Source organism: Elaeis guineensis, chromosome 4 (assembly GCF_000442705.2).
Source record: "Elaeis guineensis isolate ETL-2024a chromosome 4, EG11, whole genome shotgun sequence".
NCBI classification, from domain to species: Eukaryota; Viridiplantae; Streptophyta; class Magnoliopsida; order Arecales; family Arecaceae; genus Elaeis; species Elaeis guineensis.
In genome coordinates this window covers 132689023-132706675 of record NC_025996.2, presented here as the reverse complement: position 1 = coordinate 132706675, position 17653 = coordinate 132689023, and the positions used below count along the sequence as shown (strand labels likewise).

The following is a 17653-nucleotide window of genomic DNA, read 5'->3' as shown; positions in this document are numbered from 1 at the left end:
GCTTCAGTAGACTGGGGACAGCCCACAGAACAGAAGAAATTAGGGGCCCTTTATATTTTCGGAGGGGGGGGGGGGGGGGGGGTTGTTGGTGTGTGGAGATTATGATCTTTATTCAAGAATCCAGATTTTGCTGATTAGAAAAAAAATTTCACACTTGATTTCAGTGTCCTCCAAATCAAAGAGTGATCAAGTTTGCCAATGGGATTCTTTCCTTAAATTTTATTTTAAGGTTTTCGAGGCATTGTTTATGGATCAATTTCATGTCCGACAACAAAGCAAGAAATTATTATCAGACACTAGATCTTCGATTCAGAGCATTGGGTGAGTCATATGATTGCATCTAATTCCAAATCTGAGCTTAGAAGCATGGTTGGTTGGTTGATGCTTACATTGGGACTGTTATTGGTTAAAACTCCCATTTGTAATGCATTTATTCTGGTTTCATGCCTATCTCCTCCTTTACGAGTTGTTAAGATTAACTTTGCTGCTTCGGTTATATCTCAAAAGGCAGTTGTGGGCTTTATTATTTGGAATCATCAAGCTAGATTAATCCAAGCTAGCGGTAAGCTTCTTATGCATTCACCTGTGCCATTTGCAGAGTTAATAGCTGCTGAGCTTGGTCTTAGTATAGCTATGTAGCAATTCCATTGTGCTCATGTCATACTGGAAGGGGATTCTGAAACTGTGATCTCTTGGCTTAATTTTCCATCTAAATATAATACTAGTCCTTTTATACGAGATATATTTTGTTGGAAGCAATCTCCCTCGTCTTTTCGAGCATTGCATGTACTTCAGGAAGCTAACCAGATGGCGGACCATATGGCTCATATTGCTCTTGATGGTGATTTTCACTATAATTCCCCGGCAAATTTTGACTCATGGGGTAGACTACTCTTATCTGCAGATGCTTCTAATATTCAGTATGTTAGACATTCATAGTATGGACTATGTTTATAGTGGTTATGGAATCAGTAGTGGTGCCTCTTACTTGCATACAAGTGACTTGTTGATGATACTTACTTCCTGTTCTTGTTATATGGATTCTGCGTCTTTGCTGTTCAAATCTCCTTTTTCCTTCTCATTCTGTTATCAGAGGAAAGCTCCATTCACAGGTCTTGCTATGAAATCATTTGCGACAGGCTTTGCCCATTTACCATAACATGGGGCTTAAGTGTTCTAGTTGTTAGCCTTTCCGGTGATCATCTCAACTTACTTATCTACATGCTTCAGAGTCTCTACAGCTTTATTACTTGGCTAATTCATCAGATTATATATAATACCATGTTTCACAGGATTATATGTTCTTCACAGCTGTTACAGTTATCCCTCTATCTGTGGAACCTCATCTTGCAGCAGTTTTTTGGTTTCTCCCACATATTATGCTTTACATATCTTCTTGATTGCTGCCATGTGTGTCTGTTCATTAGTTTCTTTTGGAGGTTGTTTTCCTATTGTATGAGTTACATCCATGATGTAATTTTGGGTCTTCTCATATATTTATATACATTTGGCACCTTGTTGTTCCTTTTGTAGTAACTCACATTCAGCCTTGTATTACCAAAAAAAAAAAAATCCCATTTGTGAGACAGACCATCTATAATCTAATACGTTAATACGCCTACTCATGGACCCAGATTTGACTCTAGTTCGCCTGGAAACCAGTCTAGAAAGAGTTGACAGTAGCCCACTGACAGCCTTATTTTTCTTGGACGTAATAATCTCAGCATCAGTGGGCAAGCAATTTATTGTTGATGATGTGATTCAATGAAAAAAAATTGGGTGGGCTACAATGAGGCAAAAGTCTGTTAAGGTTGATCATCCTAAACATACAAAACAAAATAGTTGATATGATCAAAGGTAGGAGGTGGATGACATGGCACTCCAAAGTCTTCCAGTACCAAATGGATAAAAAATTAAACAAAGTCTCAACACCTGTGGAAGTACATGCCCTTTATTCTGAATGTCAGTAGGCACTTGGGGTGACCCCATAAGGCACATTAATCTAATACTTGTTATGGTCATGGCTGCAATAGCTAGCGGTCCCATAACATATTTTTGGTTAAACATGGATTCCAAATATTTGATAGCAACACATATGAGATAGAGACACAGATTCAGAGGATTTGCAACTTGTCATCTATACTAAAAGAAAGTTTGCACCAACCATCATAAATCATAGGCGCAGACCTTAGTTTTTTTTTTTTTTTGATGGAAATATAGACTTAATTGGTTCGTATCAGCTTTTTGTACTTTTTTTATGGGAATAGGAGGAAGTGAGCTACTTCCCCCTCTATTTTATTGATTCAGAGGAGACTGAACAGTATTGGGATAAATAAAGAAAGATGAACCAAGAAATTACAGCAGGAACAAGGGGAAAGAACAAGAACAAAAAAAGTTTGGAATCAAACGGAAATCGAAGAGTCACATGTTCAGCTAAGTGCTCCGTTGCCGAACCAAGGATGACAGCCTATCCCAGATCATTTTGTGCCCTCCCAACTCTTTATCAGAATACAGATTGGCCCAATGTCTCAATGAACATAGGATTTTTTGCAATGTAGAGTAGATGGAACTTTTCTTCTTAAGAAAAATTCTGTTATTCCTCTCTTGCCAAATGTGCCAAGAGTTGATCCCAAGCCTTCTTAATGGGTTGTTCATGGATTCTTTTGTGCCTCCAAGAGGACCAAATATCAATGAAGTTGGGTGGCCTTTGATGAATATTGAGGCAAGACCTGAAGGTGGATAAAAAACTCTTGACAAAAGGACATCTGAGGAAGAGATGTGAAACAGATTCAACACTAGACCCCCATAAATAACACATCCGGAGCTCACCATCCATCCTTTCTTTGTAAGAATCTCACTCGTATGTAACTTGCTCTTCAACTCAAGGCGAGCCAAATAAACATCTTTACCCTTTCAAGGGCCGCAGCTTTTCAAATGGTTCTGCTAAAAGGACAAAGCAAACAACCCGTGTTTTGTACTTGGGGGAAGGATAATTGCTTAAAAGCCTTGGAATGGTAGAATGGTTGTGACACTATTTTATGCTATCATAGATCCCTATGGACTGAAATCAACTATTGCTACGAGCTAAGAAAGCGGGAAACCATCCATCGGAAAAAAAGATAAAGGCGAAGGTGGTACAAGGACTTGACTCACATTCATGCTCCTGGTCCTCTTAGTCCCTTTATATATATATATATATATATATATATATATATATATATATATATATATATATATATATTATATATATATATATATATATATAAATTACCATATATAGTATACAATCATCAAAATATATTAAAAAAAATTACATAAAAATAGAAAAGAAAAATAATCTCCATCCATCCAACAACATCAAAATTCAAATTTCAAATTTTTGGACCAATAATATTTAAAATTTTTAAAATTTAAATTTTAAAAAAAATTAATAAATCACCGTCAAAATGGAATAATATCGATCGTTGAAAGAGAATATCGGCTACCATTACATCTTGAAGGAAGAAGAGCGTTAAAGGAAAAATATCATCGACCATCACGTCAGAAAGAAGAGCGCCATTACATCTTGAAGGAAGAAGAGCGTTAAAGGAAAAATATCATCGACCATCACGTCAGAAAGAAGAGCGCCGTTGATCAAATCTTGTCGGTGACCGATGAAGTCGGATAATAACTCATACGAAAGATAAGGGAAGGGAGGAAAGCCAGGTTAGCCTGGAAGAGAACAGTGGGCTTGATCAGTGCCGAAGAGCAATGAAGGCCCAACCGGTGCAAGAGATTTCCAGCAGAGGAACAGAGATCTTCACAGTGAAGGGAGAAGATAGAGAGGGAAAAGGAATGGAGCCCAACCAGAGATACGAAGGGAGATTGGAAAAAACCTTCGCCTCTTAGTCCCTTGAAGTTCAATTTTTTGGAGACCACCACCCAGAACCTACCTGTATCCTTCTCATCAGCCAACCATGTTCATTTCTCTGGTCATGAGCTTGAGCTTGGCCTGACGTGGTCGATTCCATACGTGCAGAATTGGCCTTGTACTAACTTACATTCGTTATGGATAAGATATTATTAATGATTAGAGACTGGTGCAATTTTTCGTTCCCCATGCAGACCAAGAATCAAATAATTTCCACTCATTGAAGCATCTCCCACAAACAATCAATCCATCCAGCGTCCAAGCAATAGACCCAATCTCCGAAGAGTGTTCTATAAACCCCTTGCAACGGGCCGCTGAACTTTCTATTGGAAGGAAGAGAGCTGTAGACCCAAAATTAATAAAAGGACCCTATAGGTCCCAGAGGGAAATCAATTCCTTCTTCCTCTGAAATCTCCATGTTCCTCCCTTCTTCTCTTTCCCATCTCTGTTTGCCAACACTTTCCCTGGAGATACCTAGAAAAAAACCATTGTTTATCCTTTTTACCACATTATGAGATGGCCCATATTTACTGTTATTTACTGTATATTCTTGTTTCAATGGCCGGCACCTGAACAACAGTAAAGTTATCAGGCAGGCTGGGCTCAGCCCCATACACAACGAAATGTGGGTAGACCCATCCGGCCCGGCCCGGGATTACTTTCCACGCCGAAGTCCTGTAGCTTCGGACATTAGGCGAGGCCTTGGGCATTTTAGCTAGCAGCAGCGGTCAGAGGGGGGCGACGCAGCAGCGGCGAGAGGGGGAGGCGATGATTTGGCGAGGAGGCGATGGCATTAAGGGTTTAAATGTTAGGTTAGGGATGTAATTTTGTAAAACTCTAAAGATATTTGAGAGATATCATATATATACTTATTAATTTTAAATAATTGGGGTTGGGTCGGGCTCAGGCAAAGTGGATGCAAAGCAAAGCTTAGCCCATTTAAAAGACGGGCTACAATTGCTGGTCCAGTCCGGTCCGTTGGTGGAAAAATCAAGTCCAAGCCCATTCATGGGCTTGGACCGGGCAGGTAGGCTACTCTTGCACCCACACGGATGGACCACTATGATCAGTAACGGAGATACTTATATATTTTGTTATATTCCATGAGTAATCCTTTGTGCACCACATGCATTGCAATAAAAATACACTGTCTTATTTTATTGGGTCATATAGTCACCGTTTTCCAACACATTTTTAATATCTATAGTTCTATTTTTTTTGTTTGAAATTTTGAATGACAAAATTAATCATCCTCTTTTGAAAAAATTATTATATTATGTGGCTATATCATGATATTCTGCAATCAAATTATGGCTTCTTTCACGATAGAAAGTCATAATTTTTTTTCAAAAATCATAAAGAGGGAAGAATATTTTTGTCATTAAAAATTTATGAAATTTTTAAATAACGAAAATATTCCTTCTTCCTTATGACATTCTATAGCCAAATTATGACTTCTTATTGTGTAGGAAGTCATAATTTGATCGCAGGATGTTATAATAATTTTTTCAGAAAAAAAAGAAATATTTTCGTCATTCAAAATTTTAAATAAAAAAATGAAATGCAGACATTAATTATGCGTTGAAAAATGATATCTACGTGATCTAATAAGATTGGAACGATATACTTTTACTGCACCGCATACGATGTACAAAGACTTTCTCTACGTTCCATTGTAAAAGTTGAGGAGTTCAGTTATCCATTCTCTCCCCAAAAATGGCCGACAGTCAACTAAAACTTGAGGGCCATAGGCACCATGGTTCCAGATTTAAGAACTTTTTGACTCATAAGTTCACTAGGTCCAATCGGCTCAAGATTTGAGAGAAGTCTGAACATTAAGACACTAAACATTCATCATTCATTTAAGATCATAATTACTGCATTTTCTTTCAAGCATACACTCTTTTTGATTGAGTTCCCTAAGCTGAAGGGGTGTTTGATGCAAGAAAAAGTATTTGGTATGACTTGGCGAAGTTGCAACCAGCTGGGACTTATGATTACAGTCGGCTTTGACTGGTTACTAGAATCCATGGTCCTTTAGATAAGGCCTCCACAGTACCAGCTCTTGGTGGGGAGGACCCTCAATTCTCACCACCATTTTAGCCTCTTCTAGCATGCAGAGATCACCATCACACGTTCACAAATACAGTTAAAGTTTAGTACGTAGGACCCGTGTGACAGGGGATGCATGTGATTGCCCTCCAAATTGTGGCCAAACAAACAAGGTTAGGTTCCATGATCCATTAACCAAAACCAAAAAGATATTAGGTACTATTAACAAAGCCAGAAAGGCTTGGAATTGTCTAAAGAGTGGCCTAAAAGGGGCAATAGGTGATCGGAGAAAGAAGTCACAGCATGGGGCCGACAAGAACATGAGGTAGGAGGAAGCTAGATTGTGAGGGATTTTAGGGGTCACAAGGTACCCACCCCCACTACCGGACATGACCTGCTCCTCTGACCCTCCCCAATATAATTCTTAAGCAACGTCCTTCAAAGAAAAGCTCCACTCCCAGCCATTTATATATCATGAATGATTCTTAAGCAATGCCCTTCCAGGTCCATGATGGTGAGAACAAACTCTACAAGCAAACAGAGCCGAAAAGTTGAAGTTGAAAACTTTGTATGGATTACCTCAGATCACATGATCACTGGATGACTAGAATCTTTGCCAGGAGATGAAACTTTTTATTTCAGATAAAGTGACAGGTAATAGTCTCATAAGGAGAAAGGCATGGAGCATTGAAAGGGCATTTGAAATTGAGAGTGGAATTATTTCTTTTTCATCAGAAGTGTTTGCAAGTGCAACATACATTCATGTGGAATGGCCTTCGGTTCGGTATCCTAGTAGCATCCTAGGTGAACAATTGTTCAATTCCGAGATAAAAAACAATTTCTATCTATGCCACGCCAGAATTCTAAAATCAAACAAATTATGCATGTAAGTCACCAGTTTCTCATCTTTTCTTTGTTCTTTGAGATAAGCAATTGATTGGCAAATTAAACATTGGTTTTGCGGATGACAAAATATTCATCTATCTATTTTTATATGTATATATATGAAGTAGGTTGAATAATGTTGGACAATACAAAGAATAACTTAACTGAGTAATTTCCATACATCAGGAATGCTACTATATGAAGAATATTTGCTCTTTCCTAAAGAAAAAGATTCAAGAGAAAAGGATTGAAGGCATGATAAAAATAGAATCTGCCTGATGTGTTTTCTTCACAGATCATACAGTTTTTTTATATCTATTATACTGTACAAGGGATGCAAGAATGGAACCAATGATAAAGTGGATAGAATTGAACTGGCTTACAAGAACAATATAGATCAGTCAATTCTTTCTCCTTCCTCAATTATCTTCTCTCAATTTAGACTCAAAACTGGTTAAAAAACATAAGAAGAGATTATGTTCCGGTCAAATGTTGGCAAGAAGGAGAATTGAAGCCACTTCAATCAAAAAAATACACGCATCCGAGGACAAAGGAATTAGACAAATTTACCAGCCAACAGAGGAAAAAAAATTCAAAATTTCAGAGAGTGATGTTTTCAAATAATTTTTTGCCTTCTGTCTATCCGCATCTATTACATCTTTTCTTTCGAAATTTAAGAATCTAAAGAAGAGGTAATTTAAACAAAAGAAGCACTTGAGATTTGATCTATTTCAGAGATGGTTTCCCACCTTGTTCTGCCTCCCCACTATCCAAAGCAGCGTCCTCCTCGCGAATGAAGGTGCTTCATCTGCCCGAGACCTTATACTATTGTTGCAGCTTCCCCACTCCACATCAAAATCCAATTCACTCCCACTCTTCTCCCAACCTGAAACATTGAATTCCGACACTGTAACAGGGCTGTTGCCGCTCTTGTGCTTAGATTCATCACTTGCACCCCGATGCAATGGCAATCGGAGTGAAAGAGCCCGCCTTGAGCAATCTCCGGTGACCGGCCGATCTTTCTTCGATCGCAGCCATATCTTTGAAACAGAGAAGCTCTCTTTCTTGTTCAGATTGGCACTGGTATTAGTATTTCCACCATGACCTCTAGATCCCACACTACTAGATGGTTCTAATCCTTTGAATTCCTCCCTCCTGGAATGGAAATCACATTCCGACCTTGCGAGCCGGTGCCCCGGCTTCTTGACTGTGAGCCTCTTCTTGGGTGGCTTGATGGCCACTTGGAGTACAGAGCTCTCATCCATCACATACTCATAGGAACCCATGGAAAAACACCTCCTTTGATCCAAATTACTATTGCCACTGCTACTACCACTACCTTCACCCTCACCACCATTAATATCCACATTCCGAAACTTCCCGAGCTTCACCGGAACCACCTTGGCCTCTGAATTCTCCAAAACAGATCCAGCCGCCTCTTCCTTGGCTCCAACTTCCCCTGGCTTATGCGATGCATCATTTAAAGAAGGCCCGAAGTTATCTTCTCCGAGGAAACCAAGATGGGCATGACTCCCAGTCTCCCCTATATCGGGAGCCATCTCCCTCGAGCTCTCACTGCCGGATTCGAGAACAAGGACTATAGGACTGCAGCTGTTGTTTGGGGAGAGGTCAGGGAAGAGGCTCCTTCGACAAAGAGGACAAGTGGAGTGGGACAATAGCCAGGTATCGATGCACTCCATATGGAAGGCATGGCTGCACTTTGGGAGCAGCCTGAGCTTGTCATCGGCCTCAAACTCGCAGAGGCACACAGCACAGTCAAAGGGGTCCTTAAGGCCGATAATGGCCTTATAGAGGAACACTGGGAGGGTGTCAATGAAGGACTGGTCCACCCCAGCATCATGGAGGTGGAACAGCTGCTGGAGCTGGCCTTGGTGGGCTGTGACATTATCCAGGTCCTCCGGGTCGCTGTTGGTGCGTCTCATGAGGCATCTAATAAGGAGGTGGAGCAGCCCAGAGATGAAGAAGATGACTGCTAGGATGACAATTATAAGAAGGATGCTTGGGCTGATCTTGTTATTTGAATAACTCTGTTCAAAAGGAGAAGATGGTGGAGGTTGCAGGTGTGGCGATGGAAGTGGGACTGGAGAAAGAAGGTCCCCAGATTCGATGCTTTCATGCGACACCCAGTCCATGTTTTGGATCGAAAGGATGGCATAAAGAGAGAGAGAGAGAGAGAGAGAACACAACGAGAAAAATTAGAACTCACCAGGCCTGTTTGCACTCCAAAATCCCATCTTTTTGGGCAGAAGGGGAGTCTTGTCTGAAGGTGGCGCAAAGGGCGGGCTGGGGTGGGGACTTCTGGACTGGGGCTTTGGTTTTTCTGGGCGGCAACCAAGGGAGAGAGGAGAAATCCTTCAGAGGCCAAGGGAGATGTTCAGATGAGATCAGGGGATCCCTGGTGGGTGGAGTAAGTAAATGGAATGGGAGCAATGGAAAGAGTAATAAATGAATTGATTACAATAAGGGAAGGGAAGGTAAGGCAATATAATAAAGTAGGAAGCTACATTTTTCTGAGGTAAATGGAATTGAGTAGAATGGGGTTTGAATATGAGTTAAGGCTTCATTTACTAATGGTAACATAAGATGCAGAAGGGAAGATGCTGAGGTATTGGGATTAGAAGGCCGCCTACTTTTTTTGAAATCCAAAGCTTCTTCTTCCCTTCTATTTGACTTTCCACGAGTCCTCTGCAGCAACCTCGATGCCCCATTAAATGAACAAATTCCAAACCCCGTGTCCTGCCAATGCGTGACAAAAGTTAGTCTTTTTCTATTTCTTTGCTCTCTTTCATCCGGTTACCATGGAGTGTTATGGTGTGTTTCTCTTGACGCGTTTTGTTGTCTTCTGCTAGGGGTCTTTTAGAGCCTGAAATCGGAGAATAAGAGGCATTTGAGTGGAGCGGTCGGCATGGGAGTTGAGAACTTTGAGACAATGTGATGGAATAAAAGGGAGGGAGGGAGGAATTCATGGTGGAAGATGCACGGATTTCGGTGGTTTGACATTGGAAAAAGCTCCCTTTTGTTTGTGGTAACCAAAAGATCGGGCTTGGAATCTCACAACTCGTGCCGTCAAAAGGGGGAGCCATGGACCAAACCAAAAGGAGCGGTTTTTCTAGGCCTTTGTGTTCCACTTTTATGGAGCCCCAGGGCTCTAACGGATTCTTCCGAGACGTGGGATGTGAGAACTTGATTGCTCGAGAGCTTGGAACATCTTTAGAAATGGTAGTTGGATTTTAGTTTCGGGTTTCGATTCTATATATTTGGTAGTGTAAGAGTGTGCTGTGATTGACCTCTTTTGGTCCTTTTTTTTTTTTTCTTTGGCTGTGAATACAAATCAACCACTCACGTCACCGATTTGAAAAAGAGGTATGCAGTGTAGAATTTAAGAAATTTATGCGTCAAGAAAAATAGTTTAGATATTTTGAGTCTGAGAATAGAGTTATTTATGTACTGTCTTTTTTTTTTTTTTTTTTTTGAGAAAATAGGACTTGTTTATGTACTGTCGTTTTCGGAATGATATCATTAATAACAACCCAAAGTGTTTTGTTGGTAAAATAACAATGTAAAAATATAATAATTGCAAAGTCACTAGGAGGTTTCACATCTGCGCTTTCTTGGTGGATAGTCTTATTTCATTTATGACTTCACAATTAGATCAACAACACAAATATCTTTGTTGAATAATAGGCCCAAGATTGTAGCCACCGAAGCGAAGGATTTCTTATCCTAATTCATTAAGGGCAAGGTGAAGATCATGAATCACAAAGTACAAGTGCATTGACAAAACTAATGGTTGGCATCGATTGGGGTGATAAGTGAATTAAGAACCATGTGTTTCAGAATACCAAGAATACCTTATCTAAAATCTTTGCTCCCAGACAAGATATAGAAAGAATAAACTACCGTGTCATGTTCACAAACTTTGCTACCCCTGTTGATTTGTGCTAAATGCATATGTGGATGAGGAGCCATGTCAAGTGCTCATGACACCAAATCCTCTTCATTTTATGAAGGTCGAATCATCGATAATGAATTACCCCCCCATTTCTTTAGAAGCTATAAAGTAAGTTTTTTTGAAATTATTTTGATTGGTCATGTTCATTTATGATATTTTACCAAGTTGTTCAGCCTACCAGCCAAGCCCAAAACTACTCATTATGCGACTTATCTGAAGAAATTGAAAAGTGAGAAAGATTGCCTGAATTGAATTTCTTGCATGCATGATTTGCGCCATCACGAGATGATGATATCCAAAACTAGTTCAAAATTTTGATGTCACATATTCAGATTTGGATCTATTATATTACCGACTAATAAATTACTTTCTAGCAATTCTCAAAAAGTGTAGGTATGAAATGTCAGCATGAATCATCCAAGGATCGCCTTTTGATCCTAGATTTAGATTTAAACTTACATCCTAATTTTAATAACCAAACATGGTCACCGTTCTGTCACATCTTTGATTTTAGATTTGGATTCTATGATCCCTTTAAATTTTGTATCTAGGCATTGACTTTACGGTAACTGATGAGTGTGGATCCAAACTTAAACTCTCGATCCTAAATCCTAAATATCCATTGAAAGTCATTGTCATGACAAATGCCTGCGTTCTCTTCTATTGAAAGAGAGTGAGAGTGGTCATTTATGTGGATACCCATTCCACACCATTTGTGCTGGCGCCACCTTTCTAATGACAAAGCCTATACAAGAAATCGGCTAGCTTGACTTCTTCAAGGCCAAATGAGCTGAGAATGTGGTGCTCATCCAATAATCCATGTATGGATGCCCTGAAACCTTCGCCAACATATAGAATTGGTGGTCCCTAAGTGGAAAGAGATAGAAGACTTTCTGAGGCGTAGGTGTAGGTGTCCTTTTTACTTATAACTATCAAACACCGCCAAACATGTACCAGCCTTCACTAGTATTGTCTCATCTGGGTGCATTGTCAAAATTAGGGGAGGCTACGTCACGAGATCCTGCATGTTGAGTGAAGTTGAGGGATTCCATGATGTATCATTCCATGCGGTTCATTCGTGCATTAACTAATATTATGGTCTGAATTGAGGACATCCTATGGCTTTTATTGCGGCCGATGATTCAAGATCCAGATCCTGAATTAAGGACTTCTGGTCAAAATAATATTGATTGAAACATTTTATGGTGCTTGTCCCGGGTGGCTTAATTCAACCCATCTGCAAACAACTCGGCCCTCTTTAAGTAATGTGTCAAGCAAATTTTTATCCTAATGCAGCCTAAGCCTACACGAGGCTCAAAAATAACTGCTTTCACTTCGAGGTATAATTTTCTATTTTGCTCTTTCATTTATTTATTGCTCTCTTTTTGGGGATGGGGGATTGTACATGTAGAGAGGCAAGTCTTAGAACTTAAAATCCAAGAAAAGAACAAACGCAACAATCTGGAATTGGAATAGAAGAGACAAAAGCATCTGTGGGATGAGAGAGCTTGCTATAAAATTTGAATCCGCTCTTAAACTATGGTTTGTTAATCAATCTGCCGATTGATTGCATTCTATGGGTGACCTAGAAAGGAAAAGGGCAGGTTTGATCTGCCAAATATCTTTTGATTCTAGATTGTGCTTGGGGCAATTAGTAGATGATATATCAATCAATTTAGAAGGTGTTTGGTTGGAGGAGTTGGGGTTTAAATTAGAATAAGAATGGATGACTACTATTTGAGTCATTTAGTTGGAAGGAGTTCTATTTTGATTTCGATCATAAGATGGAATTGGAATGATCCAATCTATCTAACATTCTATCCTTATTCTCCCTAAGAATTTAAATTTTTATTCCGATTCTTGCCACAAACCAAACACTTCAGAGGATTTCGTTATTTTGATTTCGATTTCAATCCATTCTGATTTCGATTTCTATTGTAAACCAAACACTCTCTTAATGAATGTCTTAGAGTCTCCTCCAATCTATACATGAGAGGCCGATAGGGCAACCCTAGGCTATAAAGGCAATCCAGGTGTAGGAATAGAACGATGAGAAATAGATGGAGTACCAGCAATACAAGTTTATCGTCATGGTCTCGAATCAAGAACCCAGCAGCAGCAAACTTTAATTGAAATCTGATAAGCCAATGCTGAACTTAGAAACCGTGGCATGAGCCACGGCCTTCCCCATTTTAGTATGCTTGGCTTCATGTGAATTGGATTCCAAGCCAATATTTCCGGAGGAAATTGCACGTGGCTCATGCTACGTATGGGCAAATGCCAGCCTGCAAGTATGCATTGGTCTAACACCCACATTTCAAATATTACACAATATAATTATAACAACAACAAATGATAACAGAGGTAGGATTGATCCACAATGGGTTGGAATAACGTTATTTAAGTAAGGACCTGACCAGTTGGACCCAACGAGCCTATGTTTTGCATACTTAGACCGCATCCCAGCTAAACTAAAAGAGGAATCCATTTGATGCCAAAAGCCCAGAACTAACCCCCTGAGGGCTTGTCTGGCCCATTAATACAAGAATCCACTTGATTGTGCTGGTACGGCTAGAAGAAATAATGTTGGCTCCGTTGGCTTGGCTGAAGAAGTTCGTTGCCGTAAAATTGGCAGCTTTCGGCCATCCCAGGAGACGACGAGTTAGAAGTCCATAGTTGGGGTTGCAAACTAGTTGGCTTGAATCCATTGATTAATGAGGGGACAGTTTGGGCTTGGAGTTGTTTCAGCACAAGATGTCACGAATCAATCACTTGGGTCTGCATTTAGGTCGGTCAGGTTGGATCTCATTCTTGGGTATCGTCCATTGGCTAGCATTTCACCATATCTTGTTTTTTTCCCCTTCATCCTTGGTATGGGATTTGATTGGGCGGTTTTAAAGTATCTGGTCCAACCTGATCCTCACCTGATGGCAGTAAAGTCCAGATCTGAACCCAATCCTTTTATTATTATTATTATTATTATTATTATTATTAATGGAAGATCTGAACCCCATCAAAACTGTTGCTGACTGAGTCAAGCCTGATCCATAAAAAGAGTCTATATATAAATATATATATATATATATATATATATATATATATATATATATATATATATGAGTCAGTTCCATCAAAATCCGACCTTGTCCCAATTGCCACCCTGTGAGATGAATCTGAGTAAACAAAAGTTTTTGCAATCTGGACCGGCGTTCACCCTTTCAGCAATAAAATTTTGGCAGGTGCCATTTGGGAACCAGACGCGTAACGCTGGGAACAGCCGAAACTTTTATCTGCGGATCGATCTTTCCTCTATTAGTGGGTTGGTTGAGTCTCTAAATTGTAGGTTTTAGTTATCAATTAATTAAGTTTTCCAGATCTTAATTGCTATTTTTTACAATATTTTAATTAAAGATAAATTTTAATGTTAGATATTAAAATTATATTTTACAATATTAGTTGATCCGTCATTTCCTGATTCTTTCTTTTAAAAAAAAAAAAAAAAAAACTTTCCATGTCTTTGTGATAATTGAGATATCTATTCATCTTAATATCACAGGTACCATCTCATATCATAGTTGTCCCAAACGGAAAAAGTTGCATAACATAAGCGTGTAATATGGGTTACAATGTTTGAAAATAAAAAAGCAAACATCTAAATATAAGTGGAACGTATGAAACCTCTAGAAAAATCGTCAAGAAGCTATTACCAAGGTTACCGCGAGCTTCTCTATCATCGTTTGCGTGTACTGCAAACTCCCTTCTTATCTACCCCTTGTAGGAAGAACGGATACCGTGCAGTCTAGTCCAAGTTGTAGATACTAGACGGGATTTGATTTCCAAACAATTCTATTGTGAGGACATGTTCTCCCTGTTTCAATCTGGCCTCCAATCCAACATTTATCCCGTTCTATTTTTAGGGACATCATTTCAGGAGCCCATACGTTGATGCGCTGCGTCCTCAGACTCCAATCGTTGAGGAAAACAGGCTCGTGGCAGTTATAACTTACACTCCAACAACCCGACAGCCAAAAGAATCAAAAGACCGTAACACGGAATCAAATCAAAGACGGAGGAGCAAAAGCTTTGAACGAACCTCCTTTTTAATGCAAATGAATCACCTGTATCCATTATAGAAAAAAATAAAAAAGAAAAGGGGAAGAAAGAAGGAAAGAAAGGAAGGGAGAAACCCCACCACCAGACACTTTAGACTGGTTGGTTCCCTTCATCCCCAGTCATGGAGGCAAGCCTTTCTTGCAGGCCTCTTCTCGCTTCTGTCCTTCAGCAATAAATAAATAAATGAATAAATAAATAAGTTAAATTGTTGATCACTATTCCACCCCTTTTTTTTCTTTTCCCCTCTTTATTACTTCCTGTTATTCTTATTCTCTATTCTATTCTTCGGATTCTTCTCATTCTTATTCCAGTCTCTTCTATGGTATTTGTTCTTCTTCTCAAATAAATGAATTCGGTTACGATCGTCCCTCTCTCTTCTTGCAAGCGGGATGCCTCTTCTTCTTTCTTTGTGTTCTTTTTGGTAGGTTCTCTTGTCGTAAATTCCGAATGAGACGTGCGTCTAGGGCTGAAATTTGATCCGGACGCCGGCCGAAACGACGAAAGATGGCGACTTGCGAGATGGGGATTGGCAAGGTCGGCGAATGACGGCAGATTTCGATGTGGGCTCTCGTTTGCCTGGTGAAAAATAGGTTTCTTTCCCCTCATTTGAAAAATAGGGATTCTTTTTTTTTTTTTCTGATCTTTTTCGGGTTAGGTTGTCGACTATCGTCCTGGGTTCCACTGACATTGGTGTGGTAATTTTGATAGTCTTCTCCCATCTATTCTTCTTATATTATTTGGGTTTTGAGGTGAAGAAGGGTGTTTTTGTGACCAAAACAAAAGGAGAGATTTTCCTCCAAATTTCTTGGATTTTGGTCTTGTTTTGGAGGTTAATGGGAGTTTTGAGCATCATGGGCAATTCCTTTGGGTGCTCGGCATCCGGGGAGCGGCTGGTATCGGCAGCAAGGCGACCTCCAAGAAGCCAAGGCTTGTTGGAATACAATCCCCGGCTTGCCAGGTACTCCACCTTTGGTGTCCGGAATTCGCCGCTCCATTACTCTGCAGCACGAGGCCACCATGAGGTAATGAGTTCATCGGTTAGTGTTCGGTTTGATATTTGATCCCGATGTCTTAGTCACTTCATGGTTTATGGTTGTTATTCGAGATTTATTTATGGTTTGTGCATTCAGATTGTCTCTCTGTTGCTCGAATCTGGCGTTGATATTAATCTCCAGAACGTCCGAGGACAGGTGAAATTGAATAACCAGTCCCTGTTTATCTTTAATTATGGTTTTATTACTTAATTGAGGATGCGTTATGTTGTTAGTCTTTTGATGCAATGTTCTGTCGATCCTTAAGAATTATTGAATTCTCTATTTCTTACACTTTAATTAATTGTTTTGTGAAGTTTTAGGAGAAAATTTGTTTTCACAAGATTTACATATTCTAAAATTAAGCACTTCTATCATTGTTCCGAGACTGCATTAATGCTAGCTTGTCAATATGGTCACTGGGAGGTTGTTCAGACTCTAATGCTTTTAATGCCAATGTGAGTTGTTTCGTCCCCCTCTTAATTGGCTTGTGATCTTGTATGTGGTATTGTTTTTTGCTGTAATTCTCAGACAATATGTGGAATTGGGCTATAGATTCATAGAACGGATTATCTCAATGGTGGAACGGCTCTCCACTTTGCAGCTCTAAATGGTCACACTTGATGCATTCGTCTTCTTCTTGCTGATTACGTGCCAAGCATATCTGACTTTGGAATATGATGAGGATGAAACCAACCCAAAAAGTTTCCGTTGCTGATTTTGATGTGGGGTACATTGCATTCTTTTTAGTCCTTATTGATGTTTTCTATTTATTTGAACGACAATTACATAAAAACTTCTTCTTCTTCTTCTATTTTTCCAGCTTTATGTCAGATAGTTAACAGAAAGGCAGATGAGGCATCACAGCTCTTCATATGGCTGCACTAAATGGGCACACGGAAGCGTGCAGTTACTGTTAGACTTGGGAGCTTTTGTTTCTGAGGTCACAGTGGAGATGGGATGACAATTGAATTAATAGGTTTTCTCTTCTCATATTTCTCATTCTATTCTTGTTTGCTTTTGTCCACGAACATATGTTCATGATATATTAGTTTCAGCATCTTGATAGTTGTTTTCATAGTGACATTCAGTTCTTATAGGAAAGTTGTCCTGTTTCCATTAGCATGCAGGAAGCATGCCCCTTCATATGCTGCTTGTGGTGGAAATGCAGCTTGTTGTCAAGTATGTTAGTTTGATTTCCTTCTGTTTGCTGCCTCTGGAAAGCTACAATAGTTATTCAGTCCTGTGATTTGCAGGTTCTTATTGCCAGAGGTGCCAGCTTAACTGCTGAAAATGCTAACAGGTATGTCTCTGACATATTAATCTAGTCATTGGCATATGGCATGTTCCAATCCATATATAATTACTGCTCAAAGAACACTGTGTAAATTGAATTAGTTTGGTTTAGTTCAGCATTACTTGCTTAGAAGTCTCAAAAAAGACCTTTAGTGATGTAGAAAAGCATTCATAATGAGGTTTCTCTTTTTTAAATAATGTGATTATATGAAGTTATAAAAAATCGTTCAAATTATTCAATTTACATGTGGAGTCACTGGAAGGAAGATTAATGCTGCTAGGACTCCAAGAAGCTATTCATAGAAATACTAGAAAGAAGTTGCATGAGATTGAAAGCCAACTACCTAAACTATTAAATTTCCAAGGGTTTACTAGGTTCTGGGAAAAAAATGT

The 17653-nt window shown here is 39.4% G+C and overlaps 2 protein-coding genes across 8 annotated transcripts; one reads left to right on the top strand and one right to left on the bottom strand.

Annotated features, from left to right (window-relative positions):
- Positions 1 to 7438: 7438 nt before the first annotated feature.
- LOC105050768 (RING-H2 finger protein ATL13) lies at positions 7439 to 9973 on the bottom strand. The gene has a single exon (XM_010930912.4). The coding sequence runs from the start codon at positions 8998 to 9000 to the stop codon at positions 7579 to 7581; it is 1422 nt and encodes a 473-aa protein (XP_010929214.1). The 5' UTR covers positions 9001 to 9973; the 3' UTR covers positions 7439 to 7578.
- A 4663-nt stretch (positions 9974 to 14636) lies between these two features.
- On the top strand, positions 14637 to 16694 carry LOC105050767 (probable E3 ubiquitin-protein ligase XBOS32). Of its 7 annotated transcripts, XM_073255220.1 has the most exons (5): positions 14637 to 15255; positions 15359 to 15493; positions 15589 to 15955; positions 16064 to 16123; positions 16520 to 16688. In XM_073255220.1, coding segments are annotated over exons 2-5 (498 nt in total). In that variant the 5' UTR covers positions 14637 to 15255; positions 15359 to 15491; the 3' UTR covers positions 16589 to 16688. The 7 variants fall into 7 exon arrangements, with proteins under 7 accessions (XP_073111321.1, XP_073111320.1, XP_073111327.1 ...); XM_073255219.1 differs by having other exon boundaries at positions 14637 to 15493; XM_073255226.1 differs by having other exon boundaries at positions 14637 to 15512.
- The last annotated feature ends 959 nt before the right edge of the window (positions 16695 to 17653 follow it).

Coding starts and splice junctions, on each gene's coding strand:
- LOC105050768 (XM_010930912.4), bottom strand. CDS start 9,000: ATGGACTGGGTGTCGCATGAAAGCATCGAATCTGGGGACCTTCTTTCT.
- LOC105050767 (XM_073255220.1), top strand. Junction 15,956..16,063: donor CAGCACGAGGCCACCATGAG/GTAATGAGTTCA, acceptor TTGTGCATTCAG/ATTGTCTCTCTGTTGCTCGA. Junction 16,124..16,519: donor TCCAGAACGTCCGAGGACAG/GTGAAATTGAAT, acceptor ATTGGGCTATAG/ATTCATAGAACGGATTATCT.